At 42.5% G+C, this 13482-nt stretch overlaps 1 protein-coding gene across 26 annotated transcripts in view; it reads left to right on the top strand.

Annotated features, from left to right (window-relative positions):
• The window catches only part of SORBS2 (sorbin and SH3 domain containing 2), a 687606-nt gene that overhangs the window by 546207 nt on the left and 127917 nt on the right, over positions 1-13482 (top strand). For all 26 annotated transcript variants that reach the window (XM_078678069.1, XM_078678047.1, XM_078678046.1 and 23 more), the window contains one exon: positions 11855-11946. In XM_078678069.1, coding sequence (XP_078534195.1) covers positions 11855-11946 — 92 coding nt within the window. The remainder of the gene's footprint in view (positions 1-11854; positions 11947-13482) is intronic.

Genomic DNA, 13482 nt, shown 5'->3' with positions numbered 1-13482 from the left:
CTGATGATTTTGGAGCAGCAACTCTCAAAATCCGTTTATCATTTCCCATTAGAGGATAAAAAGATCTAAAAAGTGCTATTTATCATACCCGATATATTTTGATCATCTCTGAGTTGTCTAATTATATTGGGTGCACTATGTATCACACACTTCTCTGAACCACTCATATTGAGAACCTTAGTCAACGTGCCATTTAAAGAGCACGAGGGCTTAATTAAGCGAATTATAACCACCCTTTTGCTGGTAGTAGCTATAGCAAAGCTGGGTTGAATCTCAAATTTCTACTAATCTACATTGGTTCTGTCCTGTTCACTCTTATATTGCTGAACCATCCATTTTTAATTCCTTGTCCTAACTGTATTTCATGAGATGTTCCTATCCTTGGAACCCTATATGATTGAAAAGTAATCCACAGTCTGTTGCTCATACCTGTGTTTGTTGTTGCTAGACTTCTCTCTTTATACTCAGAGGTGTCTTCTTGAAAGACAATGGAGAGACACACTTTGGTCTAAACTACACTTTCCAGACATGTATTCCACTGGAACTACCCCAAGTGCAAAATATTGTAATGTATGGAAAATAGACATGCTTGGGTGATTAATAATCGAGACTGGCACTATATGTGCAGAAAAGAGTGTAACAGGGAGTGTCAAAGATAACTTGGAGGACCGTATGTTTCCCATAGTGCTGTATGCTTTTTGAGTCTGGTTTAGTAGAATGAAAGAAGCACTTATGCAGAGGCCAAAGAGTATGCGGTTCGAGCAGTCTAATTGCATAGCTGCAATCATAAAATTTAAATGTGTGTAAAATAAATATCTAATTATATCCCTGCCGTATTTTAGAAGAAAAAAAACATGTACTCACAACGAGCAAAAAATGGAGCAAACTGATTTCAAACCTACTTTCTAACTCTGAAAAGGAACATGCAGCCTTTACCCCCAGATTGGCCCCTAATGTTCGCATATAGAAAGTAGGGCGCAATCTAGTGGTTCCATTTTCTTTACCTTAAGTATATAGAGGTGCAGAAGCAATTTATTCAACTCTTTTCAGGTGACATTCACAAGGACAATGTCCTAATTGCATTTTGCGTATTGGGTCCACTGTCTGCTTTCTCTTTTGTGAGCCTTTTCTAATGTTGATTGCTGTATTTGGTCTCTCTTCTGACACTCTTTCTTTTCCATCATGCTGCTCAATGGATTATAAAGGTGGGGAAATAAGCAAAATGTACCCACCTCTTTTCAGCTACTCAGTGCACAACTACAATACCTCCAATGAATCTGATTATGGCAGCAGTTCCAGCCAACACTTGGCTGTGCCAAGTGACGAGCAAAGGGCCATTAATTTTAAAAACGGCTGGCAAATGAATCGGCAGAATGCTGAAGTATGGAGTAGTACGGAAGAGACAGTCTCACCCAAGCTTAAATCCCGGAGCTGCGATGACTTGTTATCGGACGAGCACAACAGCTTTCCTGATGTCCAGATGAAGTCCGAGAGCATGGTGTCCCTGTTGTTCGAAGAGGGGTCCAAAGATAGCCGCTCCATGTCCTTGGACTCACCTTATCTGCCAGAGAACCACACCCCCAGCAGACTCCGAATCCGTCACAGGTCGGCCCACGACACGCCAGGGTTTCTGAAACTGTATAAGAAGATGCATCGCATTAACCGTAAGGACCTGCTGAGCAATGAGGTGATCTGTTCCGTGAAAACCAGAATACAACAGTACGAGCAGGAACAACAAAAGGGTTTACTGTCGGATTGGAGGGAACATTCTGACGAGGTGCCGCGGGACATGGTACCCACCAGGATCCATGAATTTGAAAAGCTGATTCAAAAATCGAAATCTATGCCCAACCTTGGTGATATGATGTTATCAGCAGTGGCCCTACCTATTTCTACAAATGGTTTCTGTCCAAAGCGGCGTTTTTCTATTGAATCTTTACTTGAGGATGAAGACCAAAGTAGAAATGCTTCTCAGGTGCAACAAAATGGTGAGACTAAAACTTTGGTGCCCATACACATTGAAGTGACCAGTGACCCACCCCTGAAGCCGCACATTGAGTACTCAGACAGTGACCAAGATGCAGTGGTCTCCGATCTCAGTGACTTCATCCAGATTGAGGGTTCTTCTTTTTGCAGCGAAAGTGACTTTGATCATTTTTCATTCACGTCTTCTGAAAGCTTTTATGGCTCAGGACACCATCACCACCACCACCATCATCACCACCATCACCACCGGCATCTCATCAGCTCCTGCAAGGGCCGATGCCCGGCATCCTACACTCGCTTCACCACCATGCTGAAGCATGAAAGAGCTAACCAGGATAAGAGTGATCCTCCAAGAAAACAGGAAGCCGAGTCAGGTCTTTCCAAACTTGCATTCCTAGTCAGCCCAGTGCCTTTCCGTAGGAAAAAAAGCACCACCACCAAAAAATCGACAGAAAAGCCCAAAAGTAAATCGTCTGTCTTCGAAGCACTGGACTCTGCTCTGAAAGATATATGTGACCAAATTAAAGCTGAGAAGAGGAGAGGGAGCTTGCCCGACAACAGTATCTTGCACAGACTTATTACTGAGCTGCTCCCCGACATCCCTGAAAGGAACTCCTCCCTCAAAGCTCTCCGAAAGAGCTCCACGAACCAGCCTTTCTATGAACTGCCTCAAGACGATGCTGTCTGTTTCCCATTGTACGACGATGATTGTGGAAGCTTGCTACCTCTTAGTGCCTCTTATGAAGACATAGACATGACCAACAACAACTCCCAGGACAATGACAATGAGTTGTGTTTTCAAGGTGGAATTTTATGTTCTGCTTTTCTTTGCCTCCCTTTCATCTTTCCTAGCTTCATGTCAATCGTTTTCTGTCCTGTCTCCCTTCCATTCATCATATGCATGCCACAAGGTATCATAAGAAATTGGTATCTGGTTTGTGTTTTTTTATTCAGTGTCATTTATGGAATAAGAACTGGGTTATCGTTGTTTGAAGACAAAAGATAACTTTCCAATGGTGGAGTTTAAAATAAACTAGTCTTAGATCAGAAATCCTCATGAGGCTGTATTGGAAAAAGTATCCTTCTCAACCCCCAGAGGACTAGGGCACGTGCAATGCAGTTATCATAACAAGCATTGCTAAAGCAGACACTCTGCTCAACATTGTCACAGCTCTATCAAGAGAAGAATCGAATGTGTTACCTGAATCCGGTTTCTGTGATTTCTCCTCAATGTATCATCTATGTCAAGCTAGTCACAGCACTTGACTATTATTTACTAGGATGGCATGCACGTGCATACAAAAGCAAACACCCACACACATAAGCACACGTGCATACAAAGATTCATACATATGTTGTGTATGGAAAATACCTTAATTTCCAAAGATGTGTGTGTGTATATATATAAAAACACACACATCTTTGGGAATTAAGGAAAAAAGTATTTTTGCTTCACCAAGTAAACGCTATTAAGCGCTTAACAACCCTAAAAAGGAATGTGTGCACTAAGGTTTATCACCATAATCCTTCAAAAGAATTATTGAATACTGTGAATTCATCTTCCTACAGTATTCACCCATGGCCTATTAACAGTTCTTTCACAGGCCCATTTATAATATATATATATATATATATATATATATATATATATATATATATATATATATATATAAATAAAATTTGCTATAATTAACGTTATTTGAGGACGAATGCATTCGATAAGACTATACCTCTTCAAGTAATTCAAAGTTAACTGTAAACCAGCATCATATCTTGAAGCTGGTGAAGCTGATTGCATATTTTCCTTCCCTGTTCAAGCACATTCACCAAGGCACAGTGTAGCTTTTTCAAATACCCTGGCAGAATTTGCTGTTCATATGTTGTGGATCACAACAAATATGACCATTTTATGCAACTTCATTTTTTAGGCTTAATAAATAAGACATGAGCGCAGCCAGTTGTATCCTAGCCAGTTCGGTGCTTGGCTGGCACTTATAAACCACCGATAAAGAAACCCGCTTACTCTACTGGAAACATTTTAAATCTTGTTTTTTTGGTTCAGATGGTGTTGGTGCAATCCCAAGCAAAAAACTGTCTTGTAAGGCCGCCATGGCATGCCTTTTAATTTCTGCACTTCTTATTCCCAAAACATATATACCAGAGGAGCCATCAAATTAATTGTTTCCTGGAAATTAACCTCATAATAGATCTTCTGTAAATTGCTTCAGTCAGGAACTCTTCCTTCATTCAGTTGGACCAACCCCTCTCAAAGAGTGGACTTACTTATTGTAAGAAATTGGGTTGTTGGTTGACTGCGATGTGAGCTCTGGTCAAGCAGCAACCACAATCCTTCTCAGGGTGAGGCACAAGTCAACCCTAAATTAACCCATGCTCAACCCTCTGGTAGTTTGGCACAGAGCAGTTAGGCTTAACTTAGATGCAATATGTTAAGTATTTGTGCAACACTTCATTCAGTAATAAAGTGAAAACACCACACCAAAAAGGGATCCCACACCAAATTAGAAAAAATAGAGTACTTTTTAATAAATAAAATAAGACTAAAACGACAAAACTCTGCTCACTAGAACCGGAGATATGCCATTTTAAAGATGCAAATAGAGATAAAAAACACAACACCAACTGTGGATATCTTGTCACACCAGACCGAGACAACGGTTTACAATGTGGTGTCCTGTGTCAAGGATGCGATGCTCAGTTAGGATAATGAGTCGGCTCCAAGGAGTTGCTAGGCTGCGTTGCAGATTCCGTCATCGTCTTCAAGGCTGCCATCACTGAGAGATGCTAGGGCCTGTGCCAAGGATGTGTCACATTTCAGCAGTTCTGAAGAAGTTGCAGAGTGCGGAGACAATGCAGGACTTCACGATGGGTTCAATTCATGCAAAAGCGGCGATTGGCTACTTCTCCTTGGGATTTGCCCAGCACAACAGAGGAGATGCGTTGAGTCCATTCGATCCACATAGACTGGGAAATCACCTTGGGCCTACTTCCCACGGTCCTGGACTGGGGTGGCATCACTTGCCAGGGTAGACTCACTGATGGCAGAGTCCAGATGCAGGTGCATGGTTGTAGAAAGCCTGTTATGTCCATGAGGCTTCAGATCAGGAGGTCAGCTACCTAGCCCTGAGAGTCACTCTGGAGTACTAGATTCAAGAGATACAGGTCTTGTCCTTTTCACCAGGACGAGGTCAGCAGGTCAGCACCGCGGGCAGTAGTCCCTTCAGGTCAGTAGTCCAGCAGAGTGGCAGTCTTTTCAGCAGCACAACAGCCCTTCATCCTGGCAGAGTATCCACAGGTCAAGAGGTGTCCTGAAGAGTTGGTGTCTCAGGTCTAGTATTTATACCCAGTTGTGCCTTTGAAGTGGGAGACGCTTCTAAAGACATGCCTCTGGAGTGCACAGGTGTCCTGCCTTCCTAGCCCTTGCTCCAGACTAACTACAGGTGATATGCTGCTCTTTGTGTGGACACAGCCTATTTTAGTGTAAGTGGGGCTGTGCCAGCTCCCCCCTCTCATCCTGCCAGTGATGACCCATCCAGGCACACCTAAACTTCCTATTGGGTGTGGCAGTCAAGGAGGAATACACAAAGCCCAACTGTCAACTACACCCAGTCATGTGACCCAACGACAGGCTGCAGGCACCAAAAAGCTAAGGCAGGAAAATGCCAACTTTCTAAAAGTGCCATTTTCTAAATTGTAATTTAAAATCTGACTCGACCATAAATTAGGATTTATTACAATTCCAAAACCACCAAACATGTACTAGTCCCCTGTTCCAATTTGGAAATGACAGCCTATTAAATGTAATAAGGTAACTCCAGTGTTCTCCTATGGCAGAGGTAGGCCTTGCAGTAGCGAAAAACAAATGTAAGAGACTTTTACCACCAGAACATGTAAAACTTAGAAGTACATGTCCTACTTTTTGAATATATTACAATCTGCCCTTAAGGCTGTCCAGGGATTACCCTAGAGGTCACTTATTTTCATTAAAAGGGAAGGTTTGTGCCTGACAAAAGGTTTATTTTGCCAGATCGAGATGGCAGTTTAAAATTGCACACACAGACTGCAATGGTAAGCTTGAGGCATGTTTAAAGTGCTACTTAGGTTTGTGGCACAATCTGGTCTGCAGGCCTGTTACTATCATTTAATATACAAGCTCTGGGAACAAGTAGTGCCACTTACTCTGGACTTACAAGTAAATTAAATATGAAAATTGGGTATACACCAATTCTATCATGTTTTAAGGTGAGAGCACAAGCACTTTAGCACTGGTTAGAAGTTAGAAGTCCAGATAGTCCTAAGTCAGCAAAACAGGAGTCCTGAAAGCAAAAACATTTGGGGGAAAACCAGAACCAAGGATGTCAGGTCTAACACTTATCCAGAGGACCACATGTTAGATTAGGTTACTTTTCGAACAACACTCAGGAAAATGGTTTATCCCAGAACGTATTCCGATAGAAGCACAGAAAACACCTTTGATTTGGCATGATTTATTTATATGCCATGGGCTTAATACTGCCATGTTCAAAGTGCTCCTGTACGGTGAAGCACAGATTATAAAAACATAAATGGTATAAATACTCTTCACCCATTATCAAATATCATTGGAAATGCTTTTCAAAGCAACACCAGTCAACACAAATGAAAATCCCTGATAAAGCACAGTGAATAAATCAACAAACATTCTTCTAATAAATTAGGCCAAAATAGCTTCGCACTTGCGAGGTGATTCCCCAGTCACGCCATAAGTACGAAAATAAACAAAACACTAGTGTGGAGGGTAAAAAAATCAGACTAGTTTAATTTTATTGTACTCTGGTGAAGAGAGTTACAGAAAGAGCTCCCTCACAAATAAGAGCTTTGTTGTGTACTTAGTGAAATCCCCTGCATGACAAATAAAACCATCAGATCATTGCCCTGGTTGGCATGAGTTTCATTTTATTCCTGGCTATTTCAGCCAGTCAAAGAACTGGAGGTCGTTCTTGATCTGCACAAGGCTCTCAAACATCAAGGCTCGGTACATCAGCATCTTGCTCTAATTCTCTTAAAATACCACCATTGCAGATAACCTTGGGGGGTGAATGGCCAGTGCTTGGTCCTCCTCTCTAGCTAGATCTAGTCATATGCTTCCACCGTAGCTGTTGGCTGATAGAACCTTTAGGTGTACAAGAGGTCCCTTTAAAGCCTGTCCACGAGGAAGTGATGACTTCTGTAATGGAACCACAGCTCCTCTAGTTGGCCCGCCAATGATTCCTTCCAGGGGTATGGCAAAACCAGAAATGACCACATGGGTGATACATTTCAACAAACAAGGAAGAACTGGCTCGTTCCATTCCTTTAACCGCATGCGCGCTAGCGGTTTTCCCGCTGTGCGCTGCGTTTTTTTAAAAAACGCGTTACATGACGAGCTGAGCTCGTCATGAGCGCGGAAGGGGTTAAGCATTCCTGTAAAGAAATGCCACGCGTGCACAAAGTTACATTTACCTTGCTGTAATGACACCTGTCAGGCACCAGAGAGAGCAAAGGTGACGGCAGAAGCAATAATTTTATTTAACAGGCATTTGAGTACCTAGCTGGTTAACTATCAATTATAAATTGAAGTGTCGCCATGTGAGGAGCAGGCAAATACTTGCTGTTCATTTGCAAGGATAAAAAAGATAAACCATATGTAGCATGTTTACATGTACACACAGAAAACCTGTCTAGCATAGGCAATACTCCCTCAAACTAGTACACTGCACATGATCAAGCAAAAGCAAGAAAAATTATTTTTGGGAAATATTGCTGGAAAGCAATCCTGTCAGGAGGTATACATCTGGTTACTCATTCTGGAGCCTTTACCCTGGACTGTCGTAAGGTTATTAGCACTGGAGGTAGTCAAAACAAGGATCAGCTCCATATTCTTGAACCCATGGTATGTCTGAACAGGATTTAAATGTTTCTTACCCGTGTATGTGTTAGAGTGTGGAAATCAAGTATACGTACTAAACCATAAAAAGGCGAGAAAAGGAGGACCAGATGCTAGACCTATTTAAGTTGACAAAATGATGATGTTTTTAAAGCACTTGGAAGGTTGCATTGGAAAAAATATCTCATGCCTTACATTAAGAACAAGTAAACAACTACAGCATACTCTGTAAAAGAAAACCAAATTTAAAATACACTAAGGGCCTGACAAGTGGTTCAGTTAAGTTTGACCTGTTTACGCATGGGTCTGAGTTATGAGTTTGGTTTTAACAACATCCAATAATTATCGAATGCTTTAAGTAACTCAACATTCATTCAATTTTAGCAGGTCAAACCTGCTGAAATTGAACAGGGGAGAAGTATACGGTATTTACTGTGTCACGCGTATTTTGGTGTGTTAAACCCCAAAATCCACATGTTATTCCCCAGAAATTCATAATTTGCACCCGATAAATCACCAATACTATGGTATTGTTATTTACCAGGTGCAATAAATAGCACTTATACGTGTATTTAGGCCCTAACCAATAAAATTCAAGACTCTCCAGAGCAACCGAGACACAACTTGATATTAGGCTCTAGGATGATGTCACCAAACCAGATCCACATGGTCTGACTGGTAGCCTGCCACAATTCAGGTCCTGCTGCTACCTTTGACTCGTGCTCCTGAAGAAAACACGTGATCTAGAATAGTAATTCCAAAGCAAGGCAGCGTTATTGCCACGTCTACAGATTTTGTTCATCCCATAATGCCATAACATAACATGTATTTTGTAAAGCGCAGGCTCACCCAAGGGTACCTTGGTGCTGAATAACAGATGTTTATTGTTACCCAACTCAATGGTACTCATTTATCGACCTCTGAAGCATGCGCCAGAATTTGAATTTGTGACCATGAGTTCGAGCACAGGTCCCTACAGTGGACGCAATAGTCCACTAAGCCATCAGACCCTGATTAATGCTCTAATGATGAAAAGAGCATCCACTTAGCAGGCTAAATGTCAGCGAGGTGCCTCAGCAAGTCAAACATCTGCTGCAGTTGCCTCTGCAAATCTTGTAAATAACTCTTTCCATTGCCAGTAGGCCCATCAAGGCGGTCTTTCTCCTGAGGTCAATCGAATGAGTACTGCAGGCTTTAGCTGATGAAACCATCTACTATTTACTGTTCTTTAAAGCTAAAAGCTGGAATGAAGGTATGTTTCGATAAGAAGTTCCAGTACTAGCGTACTCATTAAGGTGTTGCAGGCTCAACAAGCAACTGCCCTAGAGGGAACCTAGGCTGCAGCGTTGCATAGATCTACAGAAATATTCCATCTAGGAGCCTCGCTCCCCCTTCACAGACATTGGAATAACCTAGGCTTAGGTCTTTTTATTGACTATGGGCCTCATTTAGGCCGGTTGGCTGGTACTAGGATATGGAGATTCTGGGGTTGGAGATGCTGCTTTCGGCGGGTATCTCCACCCCAGTTACTGGCCATTCCAAGTTCCTGGACGAAAATAAGGAATAAAATGCTGGATCAGGATTTATCATGTCCAATTCAGTATGCAATTTCAAATTACAGACACGTTGCTGCGCACATTTATGCAGAAACACGTTTGGTTTTACCAGTCGCGTTTCTGCATGCAGTAAAACTTAGGGCGGTATCTTCCCCTCTACTGACCCACCTGACTCGGAATGAGAGAAATAGCCCACATCATAATATTACTATGTCGATCTGAATGTGATTGAAATGACTCTTACCTTCTTCCCGACAGTAATGGAAATGTATTTTCAATTTCAAGACTGTAGGGCAGCAAAGGAGACTAGTGATTGTAGCACAGTGTTCGCAGATATCTTTACTATGCTTTGCCACCTGTCGACTGCCCTGTGTTGGGCGAAGAGAATGAGTGCAGAGATAATCTCAAACCTTCTAAGCTCCTACTTGTGGCAACAGTACCCTTGCCACAGATGTGCCCCTCTGTCAAAGTTCATGCAACTTGCTGGCCCTCTTGCATTGCAAGGTTGATGGTTACCCTAGGAATGCTGGAACCTGAGGCCCTGCAGGACAGAGAGATCATACAATGGGAGTACACCGGACTGACAGCCGGATTTACAGTTTGCCAGAGAGGGTGATCTGTCGCAACAATGGTGGAGTACCCTGTTTGTCAAACTGAAGGGCCGCCTGCCTCATTGAGTCGGGCAGACTATCATCATGCTAGACGGCAGAGACTACTTCTCCACCACCAATATAAACCTCCAGCGGCCCAACAGACCACGGGCCACTGGAGTTTGCCCACTCGATTTAGAGTGGGCAAACATATGGCCAGTTTTCACTGTCCCTTACCGCCTGGCAGTGGAAACTGCAAAATGACCCCCTCCCCTTTGGAGAAATCTCCCAGGGCGAGGAGAGCATTGTTTTCTTGAATTTCTAAAACAAAATCGCATGTTGGGTTTTTGTTTTGCAAGTAAAAAAATGTTGCTATGCACCTCTGTCATGTTGAAGGAACCATCCCTTAACCTTACAATGCACTGGAGGGACCACAGAGACAGCAGTTTCTGGTAATGTTAGAGATGTCTGCTACCCCAGCAGACATTTCCAAATTTGCCAGGTGGTGACTCTGTCAGGGCAGCAGAATGCTTGACTCAATTGCCCTGACTGAGCAAACATCCGTCAGCCAAATTCTAAATCAGGCCATGGGTATACATAAAGAGGTTTTAGACTTACACATCCCTTGGTTTAAATACTAAAGTGTGATAATTTGCCAGTCATACACTGCTTTTTTTTTATTTCTTTTTTTTATCGTACAGTGACATACATAGTGCATGTAGAGCCTAGGTCTCAGGTCACGCAAGTGAACACACTTACCTGATTGTAAATTATTTCAAAACATGTCACACCAAAGGTTCAAAAGTGCCTTTCTGGAGGTAAGCCGAATTTAGATGGACCCATCCCAGGTTGGTGAGTATTTGATAGATTTCCCTTGCACCGCTCCGTTTACCATGTTCAACAGTTGTGTTCCATTTCTCAACATGTACCCCGTCCATGCGGCACAAGGTCAAAGGGCGAGATCATGCTGCTGTGTACATCAAGCACCACCGACTGTGTTCATAAGCCTACTGTTGCATGCTTGTCTTTCACCTTGTGTCCATGCATGCGCTTCATCGTGAAAGCTGTTACACAGCCCTGTTCTAAGACGCGCTGTATGGAGCCTTCCATTACTCAACGCCCCAAGGCTAGTCTAGGTGGCTCAGTCCACCAAACCCTCGCTAGTTACTGGAATGCCTCAAAATGGTGACACACTACAGAATAGAACACGTTGAGAATGTAAAGACGCGCTGTATGGAGCCTTCCATTACTCAACGTCCCAAGGCTAGTCTAGGTGGCTCCGTCCACCGAACCCTCGCTAGTTACTGGAATGCCTCAAAATGGTGACACACTACAGAATAGAACACGTTGAGAATGTAAAGACGCGCTGTATGGAGCCTTCCATTACTCAACGTCCCAAGGCTAGTCTAGGTGGCTCAGTCCACCGAACCCTCTCCAGTTACTGGAATGCCCCAATATGGTGACACGCTACAGAATAGAACACGTTGAGAATGTAATGCCTTAAATGTAGTACCTGAGCGCATATTAATGTGCTAGTTCTGCTGCACGATGACAAATGCACGTTTTCCCGACTACTGTAATTCTGCTTATAGTTTTATAAACTCGGGGTTCGTGTTTTCCAGCATAGCTGAGTGACGCTGCCTCGTAGTGCGAAAGACGCAGAAGTAAGCCTCACTTCCCCAACCCCTCTATAGTCAGATGCGCCTCTTTCCCGCTCTAAGGGACCTCGGCTTCCGCGGTTAGTTAGGCCTCACGTAATTAAACAGATGCTGACTCGGATATTTCATTTTTCTTTGCAGTGGACCAGGATTCTCCCAGGAGCTATTCATCTGCATTCACCGACGTGGGTCGATGCATTCCCAGGGAGAGACGGGGGACGTCGGAGAGAGAGGTAAATGCCCGGGCATTAATAATCCAGTAGTCCTCAGAGAACCTCTGCAGCAGAGCCCTGTCCCGCTGCAGCTTTGCCACCATGAAGGGACAAATCTGTGGAGAAATCATTGTTAATGATGCCCATGAATATTAATTACATAGTAGACTAGTATTGCACTCGACACGCGCCCTATATGGAGTTTCATTACTTTTAAAATAAATAAGATTTTATAGTGCAGTTTAAAGCAGGACTTACTGGCACATGCATCAATATTGCATTTTGCGATTCCTTAATTATGAAAAATAAGGAATCGCAATTAAGGAATTGCAAACTGCAATGCATCAAGAAATTGCTAAAAAAAATAGCGATTTCTTAAAATTCCTTAATTGCGATTCTCTAATTGAGAATCGCAATTAAGGAATACCTCCCCATCCATTCCTATGGGCCTAGAGGCCCATAGGAATGAATGGAAAGACATTCTTAATTTGCAATTCACCATTAGAAATTCGCAAATTAAGAATGCAATTTCAAGAATGCAGGGGTGTCCAAAGGACACCCTGTTGCACCCCTGAAATATGCTTAGAAGTAAATTTTGCTCACTCACATGCCCCAAGGGCATGTGTGTGTGTAAAATGGAACTTTGAAAAATGCACTTTAGTGCATTTTTCAAAGTTTTTGCAAATTACCATGAAGGTCAACTTCATGGTAATTTGCTCCCCTTATTTGCGAATTTGCAAATTTTAAAAGTTTGATGCATTGCATTTAAGGAATCTCAATTTGAGATTCCTTAAATGCAATCGCAAATTAAGAAATTTTGCGATTTCTTAAATTGCGAAAATTACAAAAATGATAATGCATCCCAAAAATGGGAATTACATTCGCAAACGGCCGAATTTTGCGGTTCGCACCATTTGCGAATGCAATTTCCAATGATGCATGTGCCCCTGAGTGTATACACTGACTTTATGCTAAAATCCTATTTGTGATATTTTTTTTGCATATTGTAATAACTGAGGAATGACCTGTTTTCTTCGCTTACATTTTTGTCAGTTCTTCCCCACTCTTACCTTAAATGACTCCTCCTACTGTACGCTTAATATAGGGTGCTTTTTTCATACTTCGTACACTCAAAGGCACACAACATTCAGGCACTCATGAACCCACAGATCACAAGCCCTTGAACAAATAAACACAAACCATCACACCTACAGAGACATTCACACACACTGTCTCTAGAAGCCCTTTTAACTGGCCTGGACCTCGAATTCACCCCCAACATGTCTCATGAGAATATATCTCTAGGCAAATTAAAACTGTGAACAAAATTGAAGTTGTTTATTTAAAACGTGGCCAGGCCCGATAGGACGGTGATTTACAACCAATCCAACTGTCTAAATCTATAAAGTTTTTCCCTTATGTCACCACCTTGAATACTCTCCCTCACCACTTCACACGTGAGCACCCTTCCTTCACGCACGTTCCCCTTGGAGCAACCTCCCTTGTGAAATGATAAACGTACAGTCAAAACTTTTCTGATTGTTTTCTCAATTGACA

This window comes from Lissotriton helveticus, chromosome 2_2 (genome assembly GCF_964261635.1).
Source record: "Lissotriton helveticus chromosome 2_2, aLisHel1.1, whole genome shotgun sequence".
Classification (NCBI taxonomy): Eukaryota; Metazoa; Chordata; class Amphibia; order Caudata; family Salamandridae; genus Lissotriton; species Lissotriton helveticus.
The sequence above is the reverse complement of the archived record's forward strand: the minus strand, read 5'-3'. Positions and strand labels throughout refer to the sequence as shown.